Below are 6,994 nucleotides of genomic sequence, written 5' to 3' on the forward strand. Positions count from 1 at the left end.
TGCCAGTTTATGTGTCCATGTTGACAAAGATAAAGGGTCTACGTGGGTTTCTAAAGTATTTTGGTTAGCATCCATTAACTTAGTCTACTCTGCACCTTTGTCTTCTCTTTAGTACTCTAGCATATAAACCCTGGACACACATTTGTTAAAAAGCAAAAGAAAAAAAAAAAAAGGATCACTCTGCCCTGCAATGAGAGTATTTATTGAACAATATGAGCAAGTATTCCAGAGCAGTCCATGTAAAGTTAGGTGAATATGAAAAACAGTTTCCATTTGTAATAGTTTTTCACAACAACTAAATCCTAATAATTTCCATGTTAAAAAAACGTTTGTGTATTCATGTTATTGCAGCAAACACATCAAAAGAAAGTGAAAACCAATTAATATGATTTATTCCAAACAGAAGTAGAAACAGATTAATAATTTCTGTGACCCTTAACAACATATCAATTATGCATTAGAACAAAAAAAAACAATAATCTATTAAAAGATTCAAATAATCAATCATCAAAATAATTAAGGAGACATATGGATGTTTGATTTACTGTACCTCCAAAACTCTGAGAATAAAGCAATCTAAATATAATACCCTGAAAACTACAATCACACCTCAGTTGGTTAAAAAAAATCTTACAAACTAAAAGTATCACACACAACCAGAAACAAAGGGTTTGATACAGTGGAGATGGTGCTAACCAAGCTGGTAATCCACAGTATAAACAATAAGCCCCAGTTTGCACATGTTTAAAGGTTTAGCACATTTAAAGCTGTTTCAGTTTTTAATAGATATTTTACTTTTGTTCTGATTATCTGTTGTTGCTTCTTCTGATCTAACCTGAACAGACGCTGAATAAAGAGTACACACAATGTAGTTTTAACACTTCTCAAAAGTTATAAACATCACTGATACTGAAAACTTGGATTGAATCGTATGTATTATCACTTTTACTCCTGAGAACTAGAATACAAACAGTAATAAAAATTATTAAGTAGCATCAAATTTGATTTATTGATAGAATCAGTTTTGTAACTGTAGCTTTGACTGTAAAGTGTGATGATAAGTTAAGAGTGCATCACGGGGAAATCTCACTCTGACAGACTTTGATATCAGTAGTTTTGGCATCATGAGGCTTTCCGACTTCAAAGTATGGGAGGAGTTTCTCAGTGAAAGTTTCTGTGTGAGTGAAGATGTGAGTCTTGTCTTCAGGGTCGTAGAAGGATACCTCTCCCCTGTCGTAGTCCAGCTGGACTCTGATCCTCTGAAAACTCTTCTTCACTGCAACAGCCTGACAAAGACAGTCAGTGTATTTTTCCCTGTGATGCTTTAAACACCAGATTCCCTGTTTTGGTAAAGCACGACACTCTTCTTTCCTTTCATACGTTTCCTTAGCTACACCCAGATACCAGAAAGGATAGTCTCCCACTTCCACATCCCAGCTGTGTTTCCCTGAGCTGAAGCCCTCAGAACCCAGAACACTTAAATAAGTTGTGTGTCGTTCTGGATTGTCAGGAAGCTCCTGCTTTGTATCTCCAAGTCTCACACTGGTTAGATTATCAGACAGATAGAGATGGGGGTGTGCAGTGTTTGGGTCCAGAATAACAGGACTGAAGGAGACCTTCTCCTTCATCTTCTCCCAGACTCTGAAGGACAGGTTGCCCAGATGTTTGGCCACATCTATCAGTGCTCCTGAGAGCAGCTGTGGATCCGACAGCGAGCTCTGGGCTCTGGCTCTGCTCTGAGTGGATTTATAGCTGCTGAGAAACAGCACGTTGTGTTTCTGCAGCTCTTCTTCAACAGCAGAGATGCTGTCTGACAGAGAGGAGATCTGCTCCTGAATCCTCTTCATCTCTGTGCTGATAGTCTTCCCCTTCTGCTCCTCTTCCTCCTTCAGAGCTGCCAGTCTGGACTCCTCTTCGTCTTTCAGGAACTGGTGGAGCTTGTTGAACTCTGCTCTGATCTGCCTCTCTGTGGACAACAGCTGCTTCTTGGAGTGTTGAATCACGTCATTGTATGTTTTCTCTACTTTTTTGTATTTGTCCCTCTTGTCCTTTAGAGACTTTAGGTCAGATTTCAGCTGATCCTTCAGGTGACTGACTGCCTCTTCTATAGGAACCACTTTGTGACTCTGATGGAGAGAAAACTCACAGACAGGACACACAGGTCTCTGCTCGTCCTCACAGAACAGTTTAGTCTCTTCCGAGTGTTTACTGCACACCACATCCACTTTAGTCTCCCCCTTATCTGTCTCAGATGATCCAGCTTTCTGTCTCCCAGCAAAGGAGTCAGCCAGTTCCTTCAGTGCAAAGTTCACAGCAGGATTCGTTTTCGAGGATTTTCTTTTACAGATGGGACAGTTTTTGTTTTTAGCTTCTTCCCAGAATGTTTGCAGGCAACTTGAACAGAAGCTGTGGTTGCAGCTCAGAGACACAGGATCTCCGAAAGTCTCTGAGCAGACGTGGCAGCTCAGGAAGTTTTCTAGAAGAACTCTCTCAGTCATTTGCTTTAAATTGTTCTTAAACAAAAGACTCACCAAATGTAATTTCCCTTCAGCTTGCCATATACATTCCTCCAAGTAAGCGTTGTTTAGTTGCAGGTCTCACACCCTGTAATGGCATCCTGGCTGCAATGCTGTCAGGTTTGTTTATGATAATAATAAACTGCTCTCTGTGTCATCCACAGCTTTCATTAGTTAACTATTGATGACAGTAATCTGATGCAGATTATAGTCTCTCACTCAACTTTGGACCTTGCTTGACACCTTTTGTCATCCTACACCAGCTTGTAAAAATCACTGGTGCTTTGCAGTGAACCGCAGATGTCTCATGTACCACAACATGCATTGTGCTTTTTAAAATCGTTTTCAGGATAAAAAAACTTCTACACACAGCCAACAATACACAAAACGAATATGTCTAGCTGTTTTTTCTTCATTTATTTTGACAAACTGACTCCAAACTAATGTATGTATTAAACTGTGGTGCCATCTGAAACTGTGCCTGTATTTTTTTCGTGTGTCAGCTCCTGATAAAGTATAATCGACTGTGAGCTTTTTTCCCCAGAGATAATCAGGCACAAATTGTGCTTGAAGAAGCAACAATAGCATTGAAGCCTTTACATTCCAGTACCTCATATACACCGTAAAAAATGTGTTAAAAAATAAAAATAAACAAATACATTTGAAAAACGAATATTTGTTTTGAAATGATCAATCAGGTTTCCGATTAAGGAAACACCAAGAGCATCATAGTTGTTGATGACTAAGGACATAGATTTTTAGATTTTGAAGAACATGCATATAAGAAACTGTAAATATATTTGGTCCTGATAATTCATTAAACAATAATTCATAATTCAGCAAACAATAACATATAAAACTGCCAGAAAGTGGAAATAAAACGCTCATTCTGCAAAAAATTAACAAACTGTGAGCAAATCTTTGATAGCTTATTGTGGATTTCACAACATTACAGTGTAAAACCAGATAAAGTTTTTTTTTTGTCCTTTATATACCTATATTATGTTTAGTGTTAAAAATAAATCAACTATTAGTCAGATGATGCCATGAAACTACACCTTCCGGTATAAAAATTTTAAAGTGAAATTCGCCGACAGAAACAAAACAGACGAAGAAGAAAGCTTCCTGCAAAACAGATGACGTCATCAGCCTGCGACGGACGGCTTCTCCGCGGTGCAGCAGCATGATGGAGGTCTGCGAGGCTTCAAGCGTTTCTCTCAGAGAGTTTGGATGTGAACAGAGTTTACTGTCTCGACCTGACGGCTCGTCGTCCTTCGTACAAGGTAATAATAAAACTACAAAACCCTTCAGCGGAGCCTGTATTTGTTTTTTTGGCTCTAAACGTAACTTAAGGGCAAACTACACATGTCCTCATATTACTCGTGAAGCTGAAGTCTTCATTAATGTGGGAGGATTTTTACTAACGTCAAATAATATGTGAAGTTTAAGGTGTTTTTTTCCTCAAAGCTGGAAGAAGAGGGAGCAGATGTGTACAGATAAATTATAATTTGGCAGAAGCGTTGTTTCTGATTACCCTGAGGTGCAGTCAGTTACTGAATACAAGTTAAATTTCTTCTTTTTTTTTATTTTTTAAAATTAGCAACCTAGCCTATTGTACTGCAAAAAAGGTAATCTAACTTACATATTTATGAATTGCTTTAAATTAAAGATTGCACCCTATACTCAAAATCGGAAGCGGGCACAAAATTCAAGAATCTCTTTAAACGTCTCAAAAGATTTTCTTGTTTTGCAGTTTTTGCAAATAAAAATCAATTTGATTATTCGCCACTTGCAGTTGGTGACATTAAATTACTCTTATAAAATCAGTACTAGCACAAGCTACAGGTGAACTGTGTTTGTTCTCCAATAGGTGCAGTTCCTGTTCAGTATCGATTGTTGCTGCCAGATGAAGACCTTTGCTGTTGTCCAGGAGAAATAACTCAAAATATGAATATTCATTTTCAGTGTAAAAGAAATGGAGTGAAAAATGTATCATCCATTAATAATCCCTAAGATGGTTACCCAGTGCCAAAGGAAAATCAGCAGTGCTAAGATAATAATAATAATAATAAAATGTAATTAACCGATTTTCTTAACTGGGGTTTCATTTACTCAGGCATAGTAGATGTTAATGTTTCTAAAATGGTCATAAATAACAAGAAACATAGATTTTTGTCAGATACAACACAGAGTCATTGTTGTTACTGTACTCAGACCAGTCATGCTTATGGTCATGTGTAGTCACCCCAAATCCCCCATTCAGGCCCATTTTAAGCAAGAAAAAACCCTGTAGCTGTAGTATGAATATGTCATCTTTTGTATTTGTTTATTTTTTACAACTAGATTAAGTGTCCTCAGTTGTGTGTTTTCTCCCTGTAGTGTCTGTGAAGATTCTCAGTCATCCAGGTCGTGGTTATTCTGGTAGATTAATCGTAGCAACTGGACTTGCTTGAGTTCACTGAAGACGTTTCACCTCTCATCCAAGAAGCTTCATCAGTTCTGACTGACTAGTTGGGAGTTCCAGATACTTATATCCTAAGGAGCTGTTAACACGAACCCTTTGCGGGGGAGCACTAACGACTCACATAATGAGAGGAAGGAGTAACTGCCCCCAATTGAAACCGAAACTCAGGTGTTCATGGCTCCTTAGGATATCTGGATCTCCCAACTCGTCGGTCACAGCTGTTGAAGCCTCTTGGATGAGAGGTGAAACGTCTTCAACGAACTCAAGCAAGTCCAGTTGCTACGATTATTCTCCCTGTAGTGTTTCCTCTTGTTTAGTGGGTGATAAGGAGCTGAACACCAATAGGCCTACATCCTACCTGGTGAGAATTTAACATAACATTACTAATTTCCAATAAATGTTGCGTTTTAACACCGTGAGGCGGACACAGAGCTGATGTTTTTGTGCCCCAATAGAAACAACTGCAGTCATTTTGGAACAGGGAGGCACCACATTTCCATTACTGTGAATTAAGCTGTTCATATTTGGAACTTGTTTCTCAGTAAGCCTCCTCTCCACAAAAACACACTGTGGTCTGAGCATCTGTTAGCGCTTAGCTTTAATCATTCTGCTTTAAATGATTTGATGTCACTACTTTTATTGGTTTCTGTCCTCACCTACATCTCAGACGATCCATCTGCAGTAGAAACATTTCTCCCCGCTTGTTGTCTCTATTCCGTTGGGCTCAAAAACATAATTTCCCCTCCTGGATTAATGTTGTGTTTTTTTGTTTGATAATACCACCATTTGTGTTTCTCTAAAGGTGACACAAGCGTGATGGCGGGAGTGTACGGACCAGCAGAGGTTAAAGTCAGCAAGGAAATCTATGACCGGGCAACTCTTGAGGTGTTGGTACAGCCCAAAGTGGGACTGCCAAGTAAGTTGTCCTCTGAGGAAAGAAGAATTCTCTACTATGCATCTTTGTTTAATTTGTTTATTGGGTTTTTAATGTGATGTGGACAGTTTAAGCCTTTTTGTAAAGCAATCATATTAGAAAAATCTAACTATCAAGGATAAAAATGAAACAAGAAAGATCAAAATATATGTAAATGTATTTTCTACTTACTCACATCCTTCATTAGTGGAAATGAAGAGTTGTTTGGAAGTCTGTTAAGTTATAAAAACTGTACCACAACTCACCACAAGGGGGGACATTTGAGCCATTAGTTTTTCAGCCTCCACCAAGTCTGTATCCCAACGGTTATTTCGTTTCCTAGGTGTACGAGAGCGATCACAAGAGCAGTGTGTGCGGGAGACCTGCGAAGCGTCGCTGCTCTTGTCTCTTCATCCCCGCTCGGCGCTCACTCTCGTTCTTCAAGTGTTGCACGATGACGGTTCGGTATCCTTCACTGAAGCTGTGCCGCCGCTGTTGTGTGATGTTGATGTGCGTGGAAGTGGTGTTTTATTTCTGGGCGAGTGTTCCTCCTGACCTGTTCCTCAGCTCTTGTCCTGCTGTTTGAATGCTGCCTGCATGGCTCTTATGGATGCAGGGCTGCCCATGAGTTGCCTCTTCTGTGGAGTTACCTGTGCCATCAACACAGAGGGGGAAATCATCACAGACCCCACTGCAGCTCAGGAGAAGGTAAAACTGCAGCTCATGTTGTGTACTGTTGAAAAAAACAAAAACAGGTGATGGTTCAACTTATCAGATTTCCTAAAAAATGCTCCAAAAAAAGTCAATAAGTCAGCCGAGACAAACAGCACCTTACAGGAATGAAGGATATGACAAGAGTTGCATATTTATACATAACAGCAAGATCATCAGTTTTATTGGAGACTTATCATGAACATATTCATAGATTTGAAACACATTTTAACCAGATGTCTTTACTTGTGTGCCTAATGCTTCACCCTGTGCAGCTTATGACGGTACAGCCTCTGAATCATTCCTCCGTTCAGCTAGAAAACTGCAGATGTCTCACCGTTTGACCCTCTGAACCAACAAAACAAGCCGTTTCTGAGCATTTTTATTTGA

At 39.3% G+C, this 6,994-nt stretch overlaps 2 protein-coding genes across 2 annotated transcripts in view; one reads left to right on the plus strand and one right to left on the minus strand.

Annotated features, from left to right (window-relative positions):
- Nucleotides 1-1,073: 1,073 nt before the first annotated feature.
- LOC103368729 (nuclear factor 7, ovary-like) lies at nucleotides 1,074-2,498 on the minus strand. Its single transcript, XM_008297186.1, has 2 exons — nucleotides 2,220-2,498; nucleotides 1,074-2,126 (listed from the first exon to the last, which is right to left on the minus strand). Exons 1-2 carry the CDS (start codon nucleotides 2,496-2,498, stop codon nucleotides 1,074-1,076), a joined length of 1,332 nt encoding a protein of 443 aa, XP_008295408.1.
- A 1,154-nt stretch (nucleotides 2,499-3,652) lies between these two features.
- exosc5 (exosome component 5) overlaps nucleotides 3,653-6,994 on the plus strand; it is a 4,978-nt gene continuing 1,636 nt past the window's right edge. The window contains 5 exon segments of the mRNA XM_008297187.1: nucleotides 3,653-3,673; nucleotides 3,676-3,799; nucleotides 5,783-5,896; nucleotides 6,237-6,358; nucleotides 6,461-6,601. Of these exon segments, the coding sequence (XP_008295409.1) occupies nucleotides 3,653-3,673; nucleotides 3,676-3,799; nucleotides 5,783-5,896; nucleotides 6,237-6,358; nucleotides 6,461-6,601 (522 nt within the window).

The sequence above is a fragment of the Stegastes partitus genome, unplaced genomic scaffold, assembly GCF_000690725.1.
Source record: "Stegastes partitus isolate 25-593 unplaced genomic scaffold, Stegastes_partitus-1.0.2 Scaffold1196, whole genome shotgun sequence".
Taxonomy (NCBI): Eukaryota; Metazoa; Chordata; class Actinopteri; family Pomacentridae; genus Stegastes; species Stegastes partitus.